Here is a 24943-nt window from a genome sequence, read left to right as displayed (position 1 = left end):
TCTGTCTGGACTGTCATATGCAGTGAACCACATCTTGAAAAGTGGTATACACATGCAAAACATCTCGGCAAGTGACTTTATGGATAAAGTCAATGTCCAAGACAGTATTTTGGATTCTCACCTGATTAATCTCATGGCGTGTCAGCGTGGTACTAATGAGTACTGGTACCGTCGTCATGGTGATTTAAAATGTATGCTGAGGAACTTAGGAACTCCCACATGGTTCCTCACTCTGAGCTGTGCTGAGTATGGCTGGGAAGACTTACTTGAATTTCTACAAGAGGCAAATGCTAACGTAGAAAACATCGAATTCAAGACACCCGGAGAACTGTGCTCTTTGGATCCAGTCAATGTATGTAGGTACTTCAATCATAGATTTGAAGCTATGATGTCTTTCATCATGAATAAGAAGAATCCACCTCTTGGAGAGTGTTGTACAGTTTCAGTCTGAAGATGTTGTCGCATCGAGAAATCGGAGCTTACGAATGTTCTGACCGGTTGTCTTCAGCAAGTCTCTATGCCAAGTCCAGGAGTATCGTTTGGGCGAGTCTTGGTCTTGCTGCAACGCGTAATCGAGTTCTCAAACCTGTGCAGAAAATTGAGTATTTGGCGGAAAAGGAGCCAAACAGTACCGACATTTTGAAGACAAACATGTTGGATACATATTATCCAAATCGAAGCAGTCACCTCGAGAATGTTTGTCTGTATGAGGTTCTTCAAAATTACATATTCAAGAGGAACATCAAAGAAGATACTGAGAAAGGAGTGTATGCTGTAATAGGAAGTGAGGGATGTCTGGTCAAGCAAAGAAAATGCCACTTGATAAACCATCGAAAATTGAGTGGCGAATCTCCTGAAAAAAAGGAGTTTTTCTATTTAGCACTTTTGCAACTTTTCAAGCCTTGGCGTGCAGAAGAGGAACTGCTTGGAGATTTCCTCTGTTACGAAGACTCTTTCAATGCCGCCAAGGAGACCATAGAATGTCCTGCTTTTCCCACATATGTAGAAATGTTGAATGTGGAAATCGAGCAGGAAGCAACGATTGCAGCCGAGATTGCCAGAGACAGTTCTCAGGACAGTCAGAGTTCTGCTTCATTGAGTCAGGATCCACTAGGAGGACCTGTTATCGAAAATGAAGCTGCCACTGCTATGAATGAAGTGGAAAGAGCCATGGCACATGCTCAGGAGGATGCGGTTAACTTAGAAGAGTTGGAAAGACAACTCAACGTTGAGCAGAGGAAAATATATGACGAAGTTACCATGCAAATTGATCATGGATTAAGTCATGACAAGAAAGAGTGCTCATGTACGTCGTTGAAGCCTGTCCGACTGTACGTGAGTGGAGAAGCGGGAACTGGAAAAAGTTTCCTTATTAAAGCAATTTCATGTTATTTGCAGGAAAGGACAGAGTCATCGCTGTCTTGTGTTGTCACCGCTCCAACTGGACTGGCAGCACATAACATTCAAGGGATTACTTTACATCGTTTACTGATGCTGCCAGTGGAGCATGACAACAAATTACAATATCACAAGCTATCTGGAGATGCTTGTTGTGAAGTTTCAAGAGTCTTGAGGAAAATGAAACTTCTTATCATTGACGAAGTAAGCATGGTTTCCAATGTCATGCTTGCTTTTGTGCATTTGAGAATGCAAGAAGTTCTCAAAACAGAGTATGATGTGTTATTTGGTGGCAAACACATCATTGTTTTCGGAGATCTTCTGCAGCTGACACCAGTGAAAGGGCAACCTGTGTTCAAAATGCTCACGCATGAAGATACCAGGAAGTGCCTAGGGAGCATTGGCAACGTCAATATTTGGTTAAACTTCAATTATGCTGAACTGCATGAAAATATGCGTCAGGCGAAGGATGAAGTTTACAAGACTATTCTACAAGATGTTAGAATTGGAAAAGTGACCGAGCATGGGAAAGAAGCTTTACATGCACGATTACTGTCAAATTTATATCCAGAACAAGATGTTGTGCCTGAGAATATTTTTCAGAAAATTACTGAGAACAAATCTGGAATATGTTTGATGCCAACTCTTGCAGAATGTGCCAAATTCAACAACAAAATGTTGCATTTAGAAAAGCAAGAGATTGTGAAACTGGAAGCTATTGACAGAGTAGAGCATATGGGATCAACAATTATTTTGTCTGAGAATTTGAAAACAAAATTTGATTCATTAGAGAAGAGTATATCTAAAACTGCAGGTTTTGAAAAGACTCTGAATGTGTGCTTGAACTGCGGTATAATTTTAAGAAGGAATTTACATGTTGAAAGAGGTCTGGTAAATGGATCAATGGGTAATGTTGTTGATTTTGTAAAATACAGAAATAGAGATGGAATTGAATTTTTAAAAATTAAATTTGATGGCATTGAGGAAGTACAGCTAATTGGTCGTTGTTCTGCTAGATTTTTGCTTGTAAAAGACTTATATGTTCGCCGTAAGCAGTTTCCTGTTTGCTTGGCATATGCGGTGACAATCCATAAATCGCAAGGTTTAAGTGTAGACAGTGCATTGGTGAATATTGGCAGTTCTGTGTTCAAGGAGGGTATGGCATATGTGGCATTGTCACGAGTTAGAACTTTATCGGGATTGTACTTGATTGAGTGTGATGTCACAAACATTTGTGCGGATCTAGATTGCCTCAATATCCTTTGTTTGAGAAACGTGTGGTAGGCCGGAAACGAAGAAATGTGACCAATACTGGGGAGGTTGTAGCAAAAAGACGAAAAGTCGATGAACCTGAAATTATAAGCAGAAACAAAAAGGATTCTGTTGAAGATGTTGTTGGTTTTCAATTTGAAAACAGTTCTGGTGTCAACTGCTATGCTAATGTAGTGGTTAATGTTTTGTTTTCTCTAGAAAATGTAAAAGAAGAGATTGTGGTCAATTCTGATCAAAGATTTTGCAGTTTGTTAAATTCTGTCTTAGAAAAATGTAGCACTGATAGAACAAACATAGAAAGTGTGTCTGAAATTCGAAATCTGTTAGACAGATGTTCAGGCCAAACACAATTCTCTCAAAATATTCAGCAAGATTGTCAGGAGTTTTTAATGTATATGCTTGATGTATTGCATGCTGAAGGTGTAGATGTAGATCAGCTGTTTGGGCTTTCTTATCAATGGCAGCATGACTGCGAGAACTGTAGGGTATCAAGTACTACTAGTGTAGACTCAGAAAGATTTATATATTTAACTTTGACAGACAGTAAATCAGTCTCCTTTAATAAGCTAGTAAAAGCAGCTGATCACAACATGGAGTGTAGCCAATGTAAATCTGAAATGATGTCCACATTATTTATACGAACATATGGCCAGTATGTCATTTTAATGTTCCAACGATGTAGGCCTGATGGAACAAAATTGACAACTTTAATAAAAAATGTTGTGGCTTCACAGTTGTCAATATCAGGAAGGACTTTTGTAACTGCAGCAATTATATATCATGATGGTCCTTCAATAACATCAGGACATTACACAGCTTATTTAAAGTCTAGAAATGGCTGGTCATTCTGCAATGATTCTGTTTTAATTTTCAAAAAAAAATTGCCGTATGACCTTAAAAACTCTTACCTGGTGTTTTTAAAACCAAAATTTTAGGGAAAGAATCTCGGGATGTGCTCTGAGGAATTTCAAGAAGTTCTAATGGCTCCTACACGATTTGGCCTTGAGGATAAGTGTTTGTTCAGAGACATAACTTCTAACCATAAGACTGGACGTCATGGAGAAATAAGTGCACTTTGAATGAGTTCAGAAAAACTGTTTCTTTTTATAAGCTAATTGAAGCAGCCAATCAAAACATAGAGTAGAGGGAATGTAAGTCTGCAATGCTGTCTACTGTTTTACATTGCTTTGTGATTAAAAGTGATGTAGAGAATTAAATAATTGTAGTAGTCATAGAGGTAGTGTAAGTCTGCTTCATAGTAAGCAGTATCAGTGTCATAGGAAATGTAGAACATGACTGAGCAAGAAGGGGAAGATATTACTAGTCCAGGATTGTGAAAATGATCTTCAACATTTTAATTGTGAAAGTTGCGGAAATACAACATGACGGGATTGGCTTACAAGAATTCCAAGAGTTATAAATGGCTCTGACACGATTTGGCCTTGTGGAAACGTGTGGTAGAGAGCGAGAAGTCATTTATTGTATGTAACATGTTTTTCAAAACGATGGAGGTTTTCTTTCAGAAAGTGGCGGTCTGAAAGTAATAACAGCACAACAGAGTGTAAGCTGTTCATAGGACATCCTTCGACGTCATGGAAAGTAAGTTAACTTTAAGGAGTTCTGAATTCTGATTTGTTATGTTGTATGGTTTTTTTAAACACAATCATTTTGATTGTGTTTTTTTTTCCCCGCTGTTATATGATGAATACCTTCAAGTCACTGTTTTTAGTGAAATTTGATACATTCTGAGAACAGCAAAAATAAACCATTTAACATGTATAAATAATTCTGTACTGTTTGCATTTATGATGTACATGTAGAACTGTGTAGGAGGCATGGAGAAGGTGAGGCTTCTGTAAGTGTCAAAGTTGTTGCATACAGTGCTCATATTCTACGTAGTCTTTCATATGATAGACTACATTTCCACAATGAGATACCTAAGCAAAGGAAACACAGGTGATATGATTGTGGAATGAGCAAAATAAATTGCACGTTTTTCAATTATATTACCTGTGTTTCCTAACATTACACATCACATTGTGTAGGTGAGGTTTAGGCCTGTTCCTGGAGACAGAGGAGGTCTGACATTTGTTCAAGAGTGCAGTGGATATGACTCACTTCGTTGGTAGGCCTCCACATGTATTATCTCCTCTGTATTCTTCAACAAACCTAAATTCCATCTGCAACCCTGAGTAGGACTTACCTGAAACAAATCTGTGCATAGGTTACACCTTATTGGCATCTTGAAACAATCATTTAAAATGTTAGGGTCAGATTTATGGTGGCCGTGCGCCTCTTTTGCTCCATTGTGGGTCACTTCTGTGTAAAAGATGCACCATGTTGCAAGATAGGTTTCAGTTCATCTCCAGCAAGATACCATCAGTTTAAAATGTATATAATTAGCAGTGTGTAGGGGGCATGCAGAAGCTGAAGCTTTTGTAAGTGTCAAAGTTGTTGCATGCAGTGGTGCACTTCTGGGTACTGTTTAATATGCTGCACTACATCTGCACTATGAGATACCTAAGCAAAGGCAACACAGGTGATGTGATTGTGAAATGAGGAAAAGAAACTCCACATTTTTCAATTACATCACCTGTGTTTCCTAAGTTTACGAATGACATTGTGCAGAGGAAGTTTAGGTCTGTCCACGGACACAGAAGAGGTCTGGCCTTTGTTCAAGAGTGAAGTGGACATGACTTACTTCATTGGTAGGCCTTCACATGTATTATCTCTTCTGTATTCTTCAACAACTCGAAATTTCATTTGGAACCCTGAGTAGGCCTCACCTCAAACAAACCTCTGGATAGGACACATCTTATTGGCATCCTGAAACAAACATTTAAAATGTTAGTGTCTTGCGACACTTTTGTGAAACAACAGCAGTGCAAAAGATGCACCATTTTTTAAGATAGGCCTCACTTCATCTGCATCAAGATACTGTTAGTTTAACATGTATATCTTTAGGACTGTGTACGGGGCCTGGAGAAGCAGAAGCTTCTGTAAGTGTCAAAGTTGTTGAAAAACTGTTTGTCCTTCAATCTTTTCCCTTGTCTTTTCTAATTTTTAAATACATGTTTTAATATTTTTCAAATGTTTTTTCTCTCTTTCACAGATTGAAAGTATAAAAACAAAAAGTGAGTAAGTTAATGACAATTATAAGGTAAATGTTTTGTACTCTTTTCGTTACATTTCTATCACATTCACCTACTAGTAGTTTGACAGCTTCATTTCTTTAACCCTCAGTTTCCTGCCTTTGCTACTTCCCTCATTCCTTTCTCTATTACCTACTTACTCTACTCCTTCCACTCCTTTTCTCAGTCCCTCTCTTCTCATAGTTCCTCACTCTTGTTCACTCACTCCGTCTCTATTACTCTTAGTGTCTTTGACTGATCACTCTTTCACTACTTGTTCATTATGCTTCTTCTGTGTAGTTGAAGCACACTAAGGGGCATATTATCAACACAGCCAATAAAATTATTGCTGTTTTTATCGGCAGAAAAGTGTTGCAAAAGTTGTTTTAGCGGCAGTTTTCCGCCGCAAAAGCGGCTTTAGCGACACATTTCTGCCGATAAAAGCTGCAAAACTTTTATTGCCTATGTTGATGATATGGCTCTATGTTATTTACATTTCTTTGCTGTTTCAATTAATCTTTTTCTGTTATTTTTTCTTTTTTGTTTTCTGTTTTTTCTCTCTGTTATTCCACATGTTTTACTCTGAGTTTGAACATTCACTCACATTGTCCAAGAAACTCTTCTTTGTTATTGTTCTACTCTCTTTTTTTTCTTTCACTTCCTTATCTATTTTGTTTTTCACAATTATACCCTCTTAAATCTTTTATTCGGTAAATAGATCTATTAAACAGTATCTCTGCTTTACTCCCTATAGCTGTCTTTCTTTTAACATCACTCTCTGTTTACTTTCCTTATACTTACTCTTCTTTTTTTTTTTTTTTGGTTCGCTCCCGGTTCGCGAACCGGGAAGCGAACTGGGAAGCGAACTAAAAGAAATAGAGCTTGCCAGAGTGCTAAACATTGTAGCAATTTTTTTTGAAAGGGGAGGTAGTTCTGAAAAGAACTTTTTTTTAATGTTTTTGTTGTTTTATATATATATTTTTTTTTTTTTGAATTTTTTTTGTTTTTTTTGTATTTTTTGAACAATTTTATATTTTTTTTGTTTTTTTGGGGGGGAAACAACAAAAAACAGGCATTGAAAAGGGCTCAACAGGAGCAAAAAAAAAATTATTTTTTGGGGCGTTTAGGGCAATTATGATTTTCATAAGCTACATTTATTAATGTTATGCTCATGTTTCCACAGGAAATCAATGCTCCACAATACAAACAGGTGAACTTAAAGTGTGCAAAGTTCTCTTGAATGTTTGGCACGGTTTCCCGTGCCTCTGCTCCTGACAAACGATATTTGAGAAGTTGACCTGGCCACAGGAGTTGTTGTTGGGTTCTCCTGCTGGTCACGTATCTCTGCCCGGCTGTAATTCAATGGATGCCACCTGTTCATGTGCCGATGCATGGTATAGTTCCCATAGCTATACTTTTTATCAGTCCCTCTTGATAATTTCTCTTTGCAAATGAGGCAGGTGACATACCTCGCATTTACTTTCTTCTGCCCTGGAGGGATTGAAAAAAACTGCCAAATGAAACTGGCTTTATTTTATTTTTATTTATTTTATTATTTATTTATTTATTTATTTTATTTATTTTATATTCTTATATAGCGCAAGAATCGACCCCTTACGTATCTTTCCTATGGGAAACCCGGGGCACCTCTTCCAAGAACTGTGGTCCTTCTCTCTCCTCTTCCTCTAGTTCTTCCTCTTCCTCCTCTGTGTTGGTGATGACCTGGGGAGGTGGTCCTCTCTTCCCATGAGGAGGTGGAGGTGGTGGTGGGGGTGCACCAGCTGAAGCAACTACTGAAGCCATTGCTCAAGTATGAAATAAGGTCTTCCTCTCACAAAGATGAAAGTCAGAGTGAGGAAAGAAGGAGGGGTTTTCATCATTTGGGAAAAACAATAGTTCTAAACCAATGAAAAGTGTTATTTTTAGGTCACCTGACCTAGCCTTACATCATTATGAAACCAAAAGTGAAATGAACCAATGAAAAGTTTTATTAACAAGTCACATGACCTGTTACGCTTATGTTACGCGTTGCGGAACGCGCCCCGGATCGCTTCCGGGTCGCTGCGCTTCGCGCCTCGGTTCGCGCTCCGGAGCACTTCCGGGTGCGCTAACGCGGCGCGTCATAAGACGCATTACGCGGCAACGCGATACGTCGCACTTTCGCGACGCGCCCCGGATCGCTTCCGGGGAGCTGCGCTTCGCGTCTCAGTTCGCGTACCGGAGCACTTCCGGGTGCGCTAACGCGGCGCGTCATAAGACGCATTACGCGACAACGTGATATGTCGCGCTTCCCCGACGCGTCACGATGTTCATTTCTAACGCGGCAGTTCCGCAAACGGAACGTTTACCGGTTCGCGGACTGGGTCGCGGCATCAAGGTGAGCTAACGGGAAGCTTCCCGGTTCGCGAACCGGGAGCGAAGAAAAAAAAATATTTAAAAAAAAATTATTAATAAACATATAAAATATATTTTTGGATTTAAAGAAGAATACATTTTACAGCTACAGATATTAGCTTTTAAAAAACCAATGAAATTCACTGAAAAAACCATAGGTTATAGACCATATATAGTTAGGAATTTGCATTTACAAAACCTTGAAAATTCAATGAAAAAACCATAGGTTATAGACCATATATAGTTAGGAATTAGCATTTAAAAAACCTTATTTTACTCACACAAAACCATTGAAATTTCATATATAGTTAGTTGCACTAACTATATATCGCGCACCCGCAATCCACTGCTGATGATGTCACATATTACATCATTCATGACATGGTCAGTGACATCACTGATGACATCACTGATGACATCTCAAATGACATCACTGATGACATCACTGATGACAACATCCAGTGTCTGTATGTTTCTGTAAACTTTAAATATGTCTTACATATTGAAGAATGAGTGGATGAATAAGTGTCTGGATGAAGGATTTAGTAGGTGCATGACTGACTGTATGAGTGAGTGATTAAATGTGTCTCACTGAGTGCATGGGTTAGTGACTAAACTGTCTTAATTTGTGCATCATTATTTCTATTGTTCTGTAAACTGCTGCATGTGTTGATCAGTAGCTATATGAGTAACTATATGGATTATTGATTGGTTGCCCAATTATTTGTATGGGAGACTGAGTGTGTGTGTGGCTGGCTGGGAGGTGTGTGACTCTGTGCAGATCAATGTGTACTTGTATCAATGATTGTATAAGAGAGTAAGTATGTGTTAGTATATGTTTGAAAATGTTATGTGCTCTATGTTTAACTGTATAGATTAGAAAATGGAAGTGTGATTGATTCTTTACAGGACTGACTAGGTGTGTGAGTAACTCCATGGATGAGTGGCAGAGTGTGAGTGTCTGTATAGGTGTATGAGTGCATATGATAGTGTTGTAAAGATGAGTCATTGTATGTATGAATGATTGTATGGGTGAATGAGTGAATGTGTGTGTAGAAGTAGGAATCAGTGAGTGCGTATGTAGTAACTAGTATTGGTGTGTCAATGGTTTCAAAAATTATACTCTGTATTTAACACTGGGTGTAACAGAGGTTATATTAAAGTGTGAGGAGATGCATTTTATTGTCACATGAATGATATCATAAGTGATGTGATCATTGATGTCAAATGAGATGTCATCAGTAATGTCATCAGTGATGTCATTTGAGATGTCATCAGTGATGTCATCAGTGATGTCACTGACCATGTCATGAATGATGTAATATGTGACATCATCAGCAGTGGATTGCGGGTGCGCGATATATAGTTAGTGCAACTAACTATATATGGAATTTCAATGGTTTTGTGTGAGTAAAATAAGGTTTTTTAAATGCTAATTCCTAACTATATATGGTCTATAACCTATGGTTTTTTCATTGAATATATATATATATATATATATAATATATATATATATCTGTACCAAATTCATAAAGGAGTATGTAAAACATAGCAATTACAAGTCAACAGAATGCCTCTGAATTGAAATTAATTGAACACCTCCAAAACAGAAGCTTACCTTATTGAAAAAGGCTGCGTAAAACTGCTAGCAGAGCACAAGCAGTAATGCAGCACAAATGTATTCACACTTCTCCATGCTGCTGCGCAGAAAAGTTTGTTCAATGGCAGTCCTGCAAACAGAGATGCTGTGGATGATACTGCCCTTGTAGAATGAGCTTTAGGCTTGGAATAAAGTGGTTTGCCTGCTTTAGAACGGCAGAAATGAATGGTACCTGCAAACTACCTGGCAATAGGTGCTTTGGCCACTGAAGCACCTGTTCTTTGTAAACTATAAGAGACGAAAAGTTCATCAGATTTTCTAATGTTTTTGATATCTAGCAAATAAAACTTAAGATATCTTTTAATATCTAAAGTATGAACAGCGTTTCCAGCTGGAGAAGTTGGGTTTTAAAAATCTTTTCTCAGAATAACCGGTTAATTAAGGTGCAAAGTAGAAGATATTTTTATAATGAATGCTGTGTTCTTTCTAAGCAGGGCATAGTCATTAGTGAAACGGAGATAAGGTTCTTTAATCATAAACGCTTGAATTTCGCTGACTTTCCTGGCAGATGTAAGAGCCAACAGCAATGCAACTTTCCAGGAAATAAACTTGAGCTCAGCCTTGTGCATAAGCTCAAAAGGGGACTTCATAAGTTGTGCAAGAACTATATTAAGGCTCCACTCTGGAAGAGGAACTCGAATAGGAGGGAAAACTCTGAACAGGCCTTTTATGAAATGTTTCATCAGTCGACATGAATATAGAGAAAAACCTTTAGAGGAACGTCTGTAACTGGAAAAGGAAGCAAAATGTACCTTAATCAAGGTATAGATGAGTCCTAAATTAGTCTGGGAAAGAAGATAAGGCCAAAATAATTCTAGAGGAGAATCAAATGGATGTATATTATTTTGAAGACACCATGCACAGAAGAGTTTCCATTTGAGACTATATGTTTTAATACTAGACATTGCTCTCACTTTAGATAGAATGTCCTTACAATCCTGTGGCAGATCTAAGTCCTTGAAGTCATTGAATTCAGCAAACCAGCATGCAGCTGGAGCGATGCGGGATGTTCAGGAACGTCAACATTATTAGAGGCGATAATGTCTGCATTCTGAGAGCTGGAGAAGCTCAGTGACTCAATGTTGGTGATGCCAACACGGAGCAATGAGAATCAAACAACATGGCTTTCTTTTCATTTTCATGAGTAGCCTCGCTATTAAATGGTAAGGAGAAAAGGCATACGTGAAGATCCACGTCCATCCTATTTTTTGGAACACTTTCCCCATGACCTTCTTTCTGGTTCTGACCTGACAAAGAACTGGCATTTGCGGTTTATTCTGGAGGCGAAGAGATCCAAGTTAGGCTTGCTCCACTTTTGGAAAATGAAGTCCAGAATCGTCTGTTCTAGTTCCCATTCATGGCAGGATTGGAAGTTCTGCTTAGAGTATCTGCCAGACTGTTGTTCATCCCTGGAAGATGTTCCACTTTGATGGAGATGTGGTGCGAACTAATTCATTTCCAGATTCCCTACGCTTCTAGAGATAGAATGTGGGAGAGTGTACCTCCCTGTTTGTTGAGGTAAAGTATGCATGCAGTATTGTGCATTAGCATGAGAAGTGAAGAGCCTTGTATTCTTGGGAGGAAAGCCTGTAAGGCTATGAAATTGCTTGGAAGTCCAGGAAGATGATGTGCATTTTTGCAAGCGATTTAGACCACTTACCTCTTATTCGAATATAATGAAGATGTGCCTCCGTGCCATCTAGAGAGGGGTGAGGTAAGGATGAAATCCAGTAATGGGAAATGCAAAGTTAGCCCTGTCGAGAGATTCTCTGAGGATCGCCACCAGCGAAGTGCTTTTTTCATGGTTGGAGTTATCTGAACTAGGTCGTTGAACCACACGGTTACTTGGAGCCAATTGTTGTCCAGCTGCTCTTGTAAGTGTCTCATTTTGAGATGTGCATGAGGCACCATCAAAATTGCTGAAGACATAATGTTGAGCAGAGATTTTATTAGGTGTACAGAAGCAAACTCGCTTCCGGCTAGTTTGGTCGCTAATGAAATTAGATTTATTTGGCTTTCTGCAGAGAAGAATGTCCTGTCTCGGACAGTATCAAGAGTTGCTCTAAAAAAGGTAATCTTTTGGGACAGCTGTATAACAGATTTTTGATAATTTTGTGTCAGCCCCAGGGAGCAAAACATCCGTAAGCAGAGCGAAGTTGCCTTTGAGACCTGCTGATAAGAGGGTGCCTTTAGTAGCCAGTCGTTGAGATAAGGAAACAGTTGAAGACCCTGAAGTCTGAGATGAGCAGCAACGGGAGCTAGGCACTTGGTGGGGCTGAGTGGAGGCCAAACGGGAGGACTTTGAATTGAAAATGAGCACCTGCTACAGCGAAACAAAGACATTTTCGATGACTGGGATGTATTTGGTAATGGAAATATGCATCTTGTAAGTCTAGAGCTGTTATAAAATCTGCATGATTGAGAAGTTGAAGTATCTTCTGGAGAGTGACCATGCAGAAGGACTTTTTCTGCAGATACTTGTTTAGATTTCTCCATTACCCTGACCTTTCCTGTATTTAAAAAGAAGCGGGAATAAAAACCCTTTCCCTTCTGAGAAAGAGAAACCTTTTTTAGAGCTCCTTTCTGAAGCATAACGTATGCTTCATTTCTTAACAATTGGAGATGAGATGGAAGCAATCTTAGGGGTGGATGAGGAGGTGGAACTGTTACAAATTCTAAAGTATGGTCATACTTTATAGTGTCCAGGACCCATTTGTCCCTTGTAATTTGTAGTAATGCAGAGAAATACTCGTTGGCTTGATGTTGGTCATGGATGGGGTCATAACAGCTGCCGGGATATTGTCACTGTCTCTAGATTGGGTAGCTTGTTTCCTCCTGGGCTGTTGACTGGAATATGCAGTGGACGGTGGTGCTCGATATAATTGCTTCTGATATACCCATAGCGGTAAGATTGGTATATGTGGGTGATATTTTTGGCAATTTCCAATAAAGGAATAAGATCCTCTGCCACATGCTCAGCGAAAAGGTATTTTCCTATACTGGAGCATCCCTAACGACTTAGCGGTATCAGTATCTTTATTGATAGCCTGCAAGTCAGTGCTTTGAGACGGTGGTTTCCTGTGTTCTGCACCGGCACTTCACTGTCAACACCGGTGCTTGTGACAATCTGCCACAAGGTGGCGCTTTAAGGCTAGTGTAGTGATGCCCACAACAACAGTTGATTATTATTTCAATATACATTAAAAATGGCTATTAGTTGCCGCCCGAGCCATTGTTATAGTTTTGTGGGCCTGGAATAGTCCAAATTGTCACACACGTACGAATGTGTTAGTTAGTAGTTTTGTTATTAATTTCAATGGCAGCATGGCAGGGGCATTGTGTGGTGCAAGCTACAGTAACCTCCTGATGAGAGACCCTGCAATTTTTTTTACAAATTAAGCACTTCTGCCAGGCCTCATCAATTTGCTTCCCAAACAGCGCATCGCAAATCAAATGGCATGTCTAAATTATTTCTCTGCACCTCAGAATGGAAAGTGGTAGATTTCAACCAGCCCTGATGACAGAGAATTGCTGCTCCAGCTAATTGTCTAAAAGCAAGAGAAGCCATGTCCATGGATATATCAATAATCTCAGAGGCTGGCCTTTCACCTTCAAAAATAATTTTTCGTGTCTCGTCTGGTAAATATTCAAAATATGATGCCACATCCAACCACATCTGGAGGTCATATCATCCTAGCATTGGTAAGGAATGGGTAGCTCGCACTGGCGCACCTGCAACGGTGGTAAACGTTTTTCCCAATATTGTCCAAGCGCCGTCCATCTTTATCAGGAGGAGCAGTAATAGGTACTGAAGGATTTCGTGATTTCCGTTGCACAGCCTGAGCAATTACGGAATCTGGCCTCAGATGTCCCATAAAGCAGGCTGGAGCATCATCAGGGGCCTTACATTTTTTATCAATCCTAGGACATACTGCTGGCATTGAATATGGCGCTTTCATAATTTTGATCCCTTCCTCCCAAATATGATCAATAATGTAAATTGCACATAATGATTTCCTGAACTGATCCTTAAAATAATACAAAACACAGTCAGACTGTTTCACAGACATCAGCAAATAAAAAAGATTTGCAGCTCTTTCCATCAAACCATGGAAGCCACCAATATCCTCAGGTGGAGAGTCAATAGCTTGAGGAGCTGGAGGAGAAGGTGTAGGAATTAAGTAGTCTTCCCATTCTTCAATAACTGGTGGAGTATTTTGTATTTCCCCTTCTTCTACATTATCATACAGTGGGGCTTGATCTTGCTGCACAGGTATAGAAGCCTGCGATTCCAGGGGTGGCCGACAAGCGGCAGCGAGAGGTGAAGATTTAGTTACGTGCACTGATCCTGCTGCTGCTAGGAAATGGGTATGATAGTCATGCAACATAGTTGAAAAATCTTGCACCTATGCAACAGGCAGCTGTATCAATGCAACAGACAGCTGTATCATTGGTTCCTGGTGTGGCATCAAAAATTGTGATATGTCCCATAGATTGGTGATACTGTGGCTCATAATATTCCTCGTCATACTCCTCCTCCTGAAACTGGACATGAAGATGTGAAGGACTGTGAGCCGGACTGAACAATCCATCTTCATCAGACTCCTCTAACAACCAACTAGGAGATAAAGGTGAAATATGAGAAGGATCCTGGAAAAAAACTCTTGAAAAGGCATTGTTGACGAGAAACTCGATGACAAAATAGGTGTATTATGCAAGGTTGAAGGTCGCTTTGATTGAGGCGTCAACAAAATCTTCGTCGACGGTGATACAGGTACCGTCAACGTTAAAGAAGTCAGTGGTTAGGGACTGTGTTGTCATTGTCAGTGCAGTCGACGGAGCCGCTACCATTGACGTAGAAGTTGACGGCAACAAAGTAGTCGTCAATGGCGGGGACGTCTTCGATGAAAATGCAGTGGACAGTGGAGGTGTCATCAGGGGAGGACGTGCTGATGATGGTGGAGGTGTCGAAGTTAGCCACATAGTCCCTGAGCAGGGGCCGAGGAAGAGATTAGCACCACGTGTGGATTAGGTGCTGTCGACAACGACAAGACTTCCGTCGATTTAATCCTATTCGATGAAGTCTCAGTAGACCGTGTAAGCATTGTCGACAACTGCTGGGAAACGAATTACAACAGCGGTTTTATTGTCAGTGAGGTCTTTTTCAACAATGGTTTTACAGCCTCTGACTGAATTTTTGTATGTTTAGTGGCAGTTTTTGATGCACATTTTTCCTCAGAAGGGAATGGTTACTTCCCTTTTTTTTGAGGCAGTATGCGCAGACTCATGATGGGTCTTTTTGATGCTTTTTTATGTCCCTCATTGGATTCCAAAGATCTATCCCTCTTTTTAGAAAGTTCAACTGATGCCTGGGAACTGAGACTGCCTTGCTCATCAGGGAGCACAGAAGATTTAGATTGTTGGTTCTCAAACCAAATAAGCAGACTGCCTTCTCTATCTTTCAAAGTCTTTGTAGAAAAGGTTCTGCACATTCTACAGTCGTTTACCTAATGAAGAGGTTACAAGCAGTAAATACAATGCTTGTGGGGATCTTCAGCATGCAGTCTTTTATTACCACATGAGCCACAAGTTCTGAAGAGTCCTTTATTTGAAGATTCTGACATTTATTTTAAAATCACAATATCCAAGATAAAGAGAAAAAACTGAGCAGAACTCAGGGAGACTCCCTGTCACAACTACATGCGGTAGAAAATCTGAGGGACTTGCCTCTCTGTGGAGTGTTCTAGAGGGTGTTGCTATCTGATTGGTTGTGTTTTAACTTTGGTTATTTATGGATATGGATGGGCTAATTAGGTGACTGTTCAATGCATTTTTGCCTGTCATATGATTAATTACTGCTATTATAAAATTTACCTTGAGACTCTCACATCGATGGAGGGATGAATCAAGCATGTGAGTCTATGAAAGATCCAATACTGGGTAAAAAAGTAGATCCTGAAACAGATCCTAAAATGGAAGCAATGAATGGATAGTGTAATTGGTACATGTTCTCGGGAAGGACTAAACACAGGAAGAGGCATGACATGCATGCCATGGACAAATGGGGAGAAAGAATATGAGAACGACAATAGAGACAGCATATGGGAAGCCTATGGGGGGGCTGTAGCTCACAAAGTATATACAACATGTCTCTTCAAGACAGCTCATGCCTTGTCTAGCTGAGACCTAAAAACAAAGTGGAACAGTAATGTCAATAAAGGAAGAAGGAATGAGGCTGTAGGAGCAAACTGCTATGGGAAGGCTGGAATCATATGGTCTTGTGTGCCTAGTTCAAAAAGATTCCTGTATATTTCAAAGCAAAATGTCTAACAACATAGCTAAAATTGCACTTTCTTTAATTTGAATTTATAATATGCATATTTTAAAAACATGCATTTAAACTATCATTACAATCTGTTTCTTCCTCACAACCTGTGAGCAATATATTTATAAACTTTTAACAGTAACTCACTGGAAAGTTGAAAGCACAGTTCTTCCTCACAGACAAATATTTGTTTTCCAACTCTAAGGCTTGAAGTAAATTCTCAGCGTGACCATTTTCTTCCTCTTGCAAACCCAGTCTGCAAAGTTTCTTGTAAAACTCCAAGAACCATATCTGCTGATCCGGGGTAAAAATCCCTAAAATAAATTAGGTAACAAAAGTGATTTTTTTCCCGTGGTAAAACAAAAAAAGAATTGCAAAATGACATAAGAATAAAACAATAGGCTTATGAGAAATAAATAAAGCTAAATGAGTTTGATTCTCACATAACTAATGCATTACATGAGGTAAAATATGCCACTGCAAGATGAAAAAAAACAATCAAGATGAAGCTTTTCAACCACCCTGAAACCAGCGAGACAAGACAAACAAGAGTGGGCTTGTGTGATTAACAGAGATGGATTTTAACAAAATGTTGGTTTTACCCTAGTCCATGGCTGGAAATTTCACTGGAAAATTGCCTGGCACAATGGAAAAACTGCCTTGCACCAGTGGAATTTACATGATTTGTCCCCAAAGAAATACTAAGATGGACGGCATTTTAAAACAAGAAGTGTAAGAGTGTGAGTGTGTGTGTGAGTGTGTATGTATGTAACATTTCAGTGAATTTAAAAAAGGCCTACCCGAGGATTTATGAATTTCTGTCTATTCAATTTTTCAGTCTGAATTTTTTGTTGATCTTTTTTAAAACAATTTTCCTAATTACACTGTCATAAATATTTCCAACAGTTAAAATTGATCCAATTGCTCTAATGAGGGAGGCCAAGAGGAGGGGAATGTGCGCTGATGCGTTTAATTTCATAAACTTTATTTGATTTTTGAAGCAACAATCATACAAGTACACATTTCAGTAACATTGCACAAACATCATAACGAAAATATATAAAACCAGTACATAATTTGAAAAAAGATACAATATCAAAAGATATAAAATATGGGAGAATCAATAACCCACAGACACCCACAAACAAAATTCTTAGTGCAAAAGGGAAATATCAGTCGGAACACTGATTAAAATTAATGCCTCTAGAAAAAAGGACTAAAAACTTGCACAAAAAAACATAAGCCAGAAACCATGATGTATACAAACACAGTTTTAATGTAGATAAAACTTGCAAACATAAAAATGCAGGCCTGGTCTGTCTAAAATCCATGGGCAGCAAAAGGGGCCTTATGTGCTTATGGTGACGGAAAGTGAACCTGGGGAAAATAAGCACTAACTACATGGTTTCACACAGAGATACATTGTCTTATATACAAGGAGGCAAATTGGATGGTTTATACAAGACCCCCTTAAAAACATAAGCTGATGGAATATTGTAGGAGGCTGGCTTAGTATATGGTGCTCACTTATGTAAGTGTAGCATCCTGCATTAATCCAGACAACCCATATGGTGACTTTAGTGGTCTTAGACAACTTTAGAAAGCTCTCTAAGTGGTAGCTGTGGAGGCAAGCATTAAGGCTTAGTCCAGAAAGAGTGTAAAGCAGCTTGTTTCACCAGAACTTAATCTTATTGGTATAGATTAAGTGAAAAAGAACCACACAGTGTGTTTATAAAAATAGGTATTTATTATAAGACACTCAGTAACACATACAGATATCTCCTACCAGGAGATATACATAAGGCATACACTATTTTGCAATAAAAACAGGTAAGTAGCACGAATACACAGTGGTCACCAGGGGGAGGCCAAACAATATACTAAAATAGTGGAATGCAAACCACGACTCAGGTCAATACTGTACCCAGAAGATGTAGAAGTATAAGGGACCCAAGGAACTACCCAAGGTAAGTAACTTGGAATCCCACGGAGACCGTGTGCAGAGTAGGAACAAGACTGCGTGCTCAATTCAAGACAATGGGTAAGTCGCGGTTGCAATTTTAAAGAAGAAGGACCCTTCCCAGTGGACCCTCAAGGAACCCGGAGGAAGACAGAAGGTTGGAGAGCAAACCCACCCATGGATACCCTAGGAACCAGTATACATGCACTAGGGTAGCAGGGTGCATAGGTGTGAAGTGGTGTTGGTAACCGCCGTCAAACTCAATGGAGGACTTCAGGAAGATAACAATGTTGAAGAAGGTGAACATGTACGGTCCAAAGGTGGATTCAAGTTGAGAAGTACCTGCAAGCAGAGGGGACAGAGTCTATGCCACTCAGGAGTGACCAGGAGGCACGGGAGACGAATGTTCAGTGATGCTGAGAGATGCAGGAGACTTGGCGATGATCATGGAGCGGCAGCTGTGTGGACAAGGTGACACAGTGAAAGACCAGGAGCTGATCACGAGCTTTCCCATGTCAGATGTCAAGAGTTGAGGGGTCGGTGTCCGTTGGGAGGACCAAAAAAATAAATCCTTGGCAACTATAGACAATGTGGCAAGCGTGAAAGGTGCAGAGTTAGAATCAGCAAGTTCCAAGGGACTCACCAAGTGCAGGTGAGTTGGAGCAGGCCTCAAGCAAACAGGGGAGCCCACTAGAAACAAAGAAGTCCCTTGAAAGGATCCGAAGATCTCTGGAGACAAGAGTCGCCCACCCTTACCAGCGGCCAGCCGACTGGGTGCACAGAAGACTCAATTCCAGAGGTACCAACGAGGGATACTGGCCTTAGACTTGGTCTAAAGACAGTGCAGGCCTTGAAGGAGTTGTAGAACCATCACCTGTGTTACTGAGCCTGTTGGAGTCTGTAGGAGCCCAGGATCAGCTACGTTGAAGTGCCTGCAGATGCAGGGGAATGACTCCTTCACTCCAAGGGAGATTTCTTCTGATTTCTTTGATGTTCTCAGGTCCGGTGAGGAACCTACATGGAGCACATACACTGACGGTGCAGCAGACTTGCAGGATGATGAGACCTGGAGCAGACAGAGTCTTCCTGGTTGCATTCTCGGTTTCTAGAGTGAAGTTCAAGGTGGTCAGTTTGACTTGGTGAGCACAATGTGGTCATAGTGTCCAGATGGTTTAAGATGACGCGGAGTTGGATCTGAACTAAAGCAAAAGACACACAATTGATAAACGGAATGCAGAACAAATCAAAACATTCACCCCCAGTCAAGAGATCTGGGTTAAATCCATCATTCTTTTGCTCATTATGCCACCCCAGTTTAGACCTGGCCATATGCAAATCAGTCTTGACCCTGTGCCTCACGGGAACAGTCCAGGCCGAACTGCCAAGCTTGGTCCTCCCTGGACCGGAAACAAGCATCCTAGATCCGAACTAAACCTACGATGAATCTAGGGACCTACCCACAGATAAGTTCTTAAGTACCCTAAGGAGAGGGTTGGGATGATTCATGGGTCCCTCCCAGAGGAGGGCTGGACAGTGGGGAGGATACTCCCATGTCCTTTGTCCAGTTTTGCGCCAGAGCGGGAGCCAATGGCTCCCTGAATTTGTTTGAACTGGAGTATGCAAGGAGGGCACCAAGTGTGCCCTTCAAGCAGTCTCAGTGGTGCTGGCAAGCAGCCCCAACCTGCCCCAGCACACTAAACCTTGTCTGGGAGGTGGTCACACCTCCCTGTGACCGGATATCCATTGTTCTACCTTCCCCTGCTCGAGCTTGACACAGCAGTAGGAGGACAGAATTGTGTCTCTGGTCATGGAACCATACCTAGCACATCATCTATGGTGCGGGGGTATGATTCCACCATGTTTGATACCAAACATGACAGGGTTTGTTACAGCCAGTCTAGAGTTAGTCATCGCATAATGACACATGGCCACTCTATATATTGTTATGGCTGATGCACTTACAACCCAGGTAAATGTACACCGAAGGTTGTAGGGGTGTCCCGCTCATGCAGGGGCACCCTCACACTTAGAGCTGAGCACCCTACCTTCAGGATTGAAAAGGCCTGCTTTAGGCTATCTGTTGTAAGTGGTACTAGCACCTTCTTACACATGCTGCACTGGCAGGCCGAAGTCAAAGTTTGTGTGGTCTCCCATGGGTGGCGTAATACATGCTTCAGCCCATGGGGAACCCCTGGAGCACTTATGCCCTGGGTACCTCAGTACCATGTACTTAGAAGGGGGGCACCAGTAGCCACCGCAGGATGTACCTAAGTACTCACCATACTAATTTAGGGGAGAAAGCACAGAGACTGGGGTCCTGGTTAGGAGGATCCCAGTCAGACTAGTCAAACAGTGGGGCAAAAAGCGGGGGCACCATAAAAGCAGATCCTACTTTCCTACAAATATACTGAGTCTAAAATAAGTCAGAAGACAACAATAATGAGAGACATTTCAAGAAGGAGGTAGGGCTCAATCCCACTGAAAGATTTTACCAATATGTATTCATGAACTGACTGCTATGTCAAAACAGAAGCCTCACATTCAGCTGCCACCCTAAGGGAATAAGCCTGCATAACCCAAAAAAAGATATTTTTTTCCGATACCCTTGGGATCAGAGAATAAACCTGGTCTCCTTAAATATTCAAAGGTAGAATTTATACAGTGAAGCCATAGTATATAAGATGAATTGACCAGGGAAAAACAGTCCTGGCGAATTAACCTGTAAAAGAGGGTGAAGGCAACGAAAGTCTGTAACAACATTTGTGTTCAATTCTTCATGTATAATTTTGGCTGGAATGCCCTGTTCCAAGTCTAAAAGTCCCCTCAAAAGCCTGTTTTCAATCACCTGGATTTGATTGATAGGAGCATATTCCAAGATCTGACACCCAAAATGTGTCATAGGAATGCTTTTAGCCTTGAATACATCTGTCAATAATTTATGGGGCCTACACTGAAACACTTAAAATCATTGCAAATTCAGACAGTTAAAAGTATCTGAAAAAAAGCTTGTTTTGCTAGAATCTTGGGGCCTGATTCACAAAGAGGATCTAAAGTCATGGCCGAGGCTCTACAGTCATGGCAGAGCATCCGCACTGCAGTTCTGCAGTTCTCATTGCCGGGAATCCGCTACAGGTGTGGAGACTCTTTATGAATTGGGCCCTCTTGGTTCTGGAGAGGAAGCCCTTATAAGACAGACCCTACTTCAGTCCCTCTACATTCTCATCTCAGCAACTCTGCTTTAGCCCTGCAATTCCATGAACAATAAAGATAATGAACCTCAATGCAGAAGGTGGCTAGGCTAGCAGAGAAAGAGATGGAAGTTTCAAGGGGTACAGGGGGATTAAATATGGCACTAATGACAGAGTGCTTAAATCTAGAAGTTCAAAAAATGTTGGCAACTCCTGCAATTGTTATGTCTGCCCTCTGCACTCCTCCATTTGAATCGACTCTCTTATCCCCCGCATTCAAAAGGACCTAGTTCAAATATACTGTGTTGGCTAAGAAATCTTGGCAATGTTTGATTCGTAGGAGGTTGTGTGTGAAGCTTCTCAGTTTACACTAAAGAAGATAGCAGCAGATTTACTTAGCCATTTGTCATTCAGGAGTATGGAAGTAGTTAAGGGGCTGGGTTTGGTCTATCATTAAAAGTATGAAAAGATGAAAGAGGATTTACTAGATAGTTTGGTCTGAACCTTAACTAGCACAAAGTCAATTCACTACGCCTGAGGAAAAGTCACATGAAACATATGAATCATGGTTGTATTATTCAATGAAGAACACGTGTTGAGTGAATGAGCAGAAATGAAAAGAAAGTGGCAACATTTGCTGGGTTGTTAAAAATACTTTTAGCTGAGTACTTTTTGGAGACTTGCAGTCTTAATTTGCATCAGTACTTGTGGACACAAATGGTCCCCAACAGTTTCAGTTGACTTGTGTTAGAAATGGGATTTCCGGTTGGCTGAGGCTTGCGCCAAAGCCAGGCAGAAACCATCCCTCTAGTCAGGGCAAGGGAGTTACACGCCAAATATAACCCCTGCTCACCCTCTAGGCAACGTGACGCGAGCAGTAAGGTTTATCCCAGAGGCAATGTAAGTTAAGTATTTGCGCACGCACCCCCAGCAACAACATCCAAGGCCCACCACAAAGGAAACTCCACACAAGGTTATATATAAAAATATCCTTTCTATTATAGCAAACACATTAGATAAATACACACGCTTTACAATGTGCCAACAGGCACGGGCAGAATTTACAGGGGATGTATGTACAGCACAGGGCCACATGGACCACTGTCAGGAATAAGCACTTTTAGAACTAGAATACTTGTTAGAATTAGCGCTTAGAACATAGAACAATAATAACTGTAGCACAAAATAGAAAATAGAGCACACAACCAGTAACCACTGGTAAAAAGGTAAGTACCACCTACGCAACCCTAACCACCTTAGGAAAATATCACGCAGGGAATCCTGAGCTCACTAGTATCACTATACTAGGCAAAACAACCTCCTAAGCACTACAATACATTCAGAGGTATAAAACATTACACATGATGCAGCAATGACATTAGGCAGGTATCACAATTGCGCAAAATCACAAAGGGCATAAACATGTACCCCACGCAAGGGCGCAACGCCAGAACTGTTCCCCAGATCAACTGGCCTCTCCGGGGCTGAAACACCCTATGTCCAGCAATGTTAGGGGAGGCTGCGCAGGCAGCAACCAGAAGAGATGCGAAAGGGTTCCTGGGGGCCTAAACAAAGCAGCTGCCCACTAAGTGCTGGAAATCTCCTTCTGGCTTCCACAGAGACAAGGGGCCCAAAACAACGTGGGAGCCTGGAGCCTCTCGTGGGCTCTGTAACAAATGACTGTGGGACACGTGGGAGTGGCCCGCTGCCAGCCGGGGCCGCTCTACCATCCAAAATGCCCCCAAGCTTGTTGGAGTCCCGCTCTGGGGATTCAAGAAGACAATGGCCCCTGGGAGCCTCTCTGGGCTCTTAATAAAGATTGTGCCATGAGCCTCTCGTGGCCTCTTATTAATAGAATGCCCCCGTTGGAGTCCCGCTCAGGGGACTTGTGATGCGGAATGCCCCCTCACGAAGATAGCACACTGGGGGGGGGCCGGCACCAGCAATGTGCCCCGACGCCCCCTCTACCACAAACAACACCGGGCCCCACTCACCGGCTCGGTAGGACTCCTCATCTGGTCCCGCTTCTGGGGCCGGGTGTCCTCCCTGGCGGCCGGCGCTCCTCTCTGGCGGTCCGGGGCTTCGGGGCTCTCCTCTCGCTAGGGGAGCCTCGGGGAGGGATGCTGGCTTGACTCCAGCGGTGCAGGAGCGCGGGGTCGGCTCCCGTCCGCTTCCTGACTTTTCTGCTGGCCTGTACTTCCGGGTCTCTGGCGGGCACTTCCGGATCGCACTAGGCAGAGGCCCGGGGGTGATCTCGGCAAGATCACGGGGTAGCACCCGTGCCGTGAATTCGGCCAATTTGCGGGGCCACACGCAGGGTGGGCACCTGCTTTTAAAAAGAGGCACAAAGGGGGATCCCCACGCCGGGGAATCCCTCGAGGTAGGCAAAAGCAGCTCCGGGCTGCAGATAAAAGTAGGAGTGCTCCCCGCACTCAGGAAATAGCATTTCCAGGCGCTTGAGGGGCAAGGGGCAAACCAGATACAACTGGCGCAAAAATTCCAGCAAAAGTCCTTCTTAGAATACAGCAAGATTGGGGGGGGCAAAGGCTGGGCCCAGGGGCCAGCTCACAGGCCCTTCCAGGCAGGGAGGCAGTCCCCAATGGTGGTCCTCCTGGCGCCCAGCAGCAGCAGGCCCCCCTCAAGACAGGATCAGGAAGAGAACAGTTTTCAAGGGATCACAGACCCTTTTTATACATACAAATCACTTTGTCTACATGAGTGCAGGCAAGGGGCGAACAAGATACAACTGGTTCCTGAGCACTTTGTTTTGCTCAGCCCCTCTGCCTGTTCACAGGATGGGTAGGGTCATCAGTCGCACCACAGGGGGCGGAGCCAGCATTGTGTGGGGAAAGCTCAGCCCTATTCAGGTCCCAGGTGAACTCCTCCCCGGCCATCAACATGCAGAACTCCCATTCACCACCGGGGCAGACCCATCCTGACTCCTGGAGCCAGGCTCACCAGCCAGCTCCAGCCAATCGCAAGCCAGACAGCCAATTCACATAATTTACACAGACATGCCAACTTCCAGAAGTGGCACTTCCACACTAGACACATTCACGCCGCAAACATCATCGCGCAGCATTTAATCACACGAGTCCGCACATACCAAACTCGAGCTTGCACACCCCACGCATCAGAAACTACCAGGGACACATACATTCCCCATGCATTCCTATGGGAGGGCAGGCCAACCTCACTACACGCACGCACTTTACCCTGGGACACAGTGGTAATGTGCGCAGAAGCCAAAAATCACTAGCACCACGTTACATATTAAAAGCAAAAAATTTAGGGGTGAACCTGCCAGAAGGGCCAAGTCCAATAACTTGCAAACAGGATGAACCAGAAAGAACAGTCTGGTGCACAGCCTCTTCCAAACAGTCTTCCTGCACCATCAACAAGTCTTTCAGAATTTAAGGATCAAAGATCAGGGCAATAACTCTATGTAGTTGCCCAAAGATTGGGACACCAATGCATTTTGCTTCCAAGCCAGGCAAGGAAGTGAACAGTATCTAGGAATGGAGGAACAAGATCCCAAATATGAGGTAGCTATATGTGTTCGGCAAAAAACATAGTCATCCCTAACACTAACCTGGTGACCAGGAATCTGGCAGG

At 41.9% G+C, this 24943-nt stretch overlaps 1 protein-coding gene across 4 annotated transcripts in view; it reads right to left on the bottom strand.

Annotated features, from left to right (window-relative positions):
• Positions 1-24943, bottom strand: part of PPP4R4 (protein phosphatase 4 regulatory subunit 4) — a 1921930-nt gene that overhangs the window by 898327 nt on the left and 998660 nt on the right. For all 4 annotated transcript variants that reach the window (XR_013600947.1, XM_078660096.1, XM_078660097.1 and 1 more), the window contains exon 10: positions 16328-16494. Coding sequence is in view for 3 of the 4 variants with exons in the window: in XM_078660096.1 (XP_078516222.1) it covers positions 16328-16494 (167 nt within the window). In the remaining variant the exon portion in view is untranslated. The remainder of the gene's footprint in view (positions 1-16327; positions 16495-24943) is intronic.

Source organism: Lissotriton helveticus, chromosome 9 (assembly GCF_964261635.1).
Source record: "Lissotriton helveticus chromosome 9, aLisHel1.1, whole genome shotgun sequence".
NCBI classification, from domain to species: domain Eukaryota; kingdom Metazoa; phylum Chordata; class Amphibia; order Caudata; family Salamandridae; genus Lissotriton; species Lissotriton helveticus.
The sequence above is the reverse complement of the archived record's forward strand: the minus strand, read 5'-3'. Positions and strand labels throughout refer to the sequence as shown.